Source organism: Solanum pennellii, chromosome 1 (assembly GCF_001406875.1).
Source record: "Solanum pennellii chromosome 1, SPENNV200".
Lineage (NCBI taxonomy): Eukaryota > Viridiplantae > Streptophyta > Magnoliopsida > Solanales > Solanaceae > Solanum > Solanum pennellii.
In genome coordinates, this window is record NC_028637.1 from 106,075,992 (window position 1) to 106,076,993 (window position 1,002).

General features: G+C 45.1%; 1 protein-coding gene across 1 annotated transcript in view; it reads left to right on the forward strand.

The window, feature by feature from the left end:
• The first annotated feature begins 610 nt into the window (after positions 1 to 610).
• LOC107026189 overlaps positions 611 to 1,002 on the forward strand; it is a 10,368-nt gene continuing 9,976 nt past the window's right edge. Inside the window, exon 1 of the mRNA XM_027913950.1 lies at positions 611 to 983. Within this exon, the coding sequence (XP_027769751.1) occupies positions 611 to 983 (373 nt within the window). The remainder of the gene's footprint in view (positions 984 to 1,002) is intronic.

Genomic DNA, 1,002 nt, shown 5'->3' on the forward strand with positions numbered 1-1,002 from the left:
CGAAGAGCCAGACAATGCATGACAGAGTTAGATGATAGCATGGAGCGACAGATTCAGTCATAGAGGGGTTCGGACATCAAGAGGGAGCTCGACTGGCGAGAGATCACCTCTGGGCGAACAGATATGCCATGTGGGAAGAGGTCAACATCGCCAAGAGGACCAGACTTGGCGAAGGATCAGAGGAGGCTTGAATTTACCATCCCCTGCGTGGGACTATTTTATTTGTACTTTGTTTTGTAATTTATTTTCAGGACTACTTTTCTGTTTCATGTTTATCGGACATTTTGGATGTTGTTAATGAAATATTTTGGGGATAATAAAACGGATTTAAAAAGCATATACATCCTTCAGATCGCTAGGCCTACCCTTGGCACAAAAGGGTCCCCATGCATGATTAGGACGCAATATATGTGTATTTAAATGCTTATATGTTACGTTGCTTTGAATAAGGATATCGTAAACCCACTCCTAGCCAAAATTCCAAAGAATATACAGAAGCCACTATTATAAATGTCCGACCAAAAGTCCCAAGTCTCAAGTTTCTCACACAAAATCCATACCATAAATCCTAAATACCGCTCTATCATCTCAGGAAAGTCGAATCACCGCTATGGACAAAGGCAAGAACGTCCAGACGGAGCTCACTAAGGAGGAATTGCGAAGAAAGATCGAGCGAGTCACTCGAGAGATTCAGAAGGTTAAAGAGGAAGGGCTCAAAGTAGACATGACCACGGCGATCTACAAAGCTGCGGTCACGACCTTGGATGAAGATCTGGCGTCGCAGATAAAGAGAAAGAAGGAGGTTGAGATGGAAACCGAAAGCCTAAGGAAAAGGTTGAACTTGCTTCGTTTGGAGATACACGAAGGAAAGGCGAGAGAGGCGAAGATAGATATCGAGACTGCTGTGTTGTTGGCCAGAAGCGCGGCGCTCGACGAGGAATCGGCGACCCATAGCAACCTAAAGGGCGGAAAATACCTCGCCCGTGATCAGGGAGCAGATAA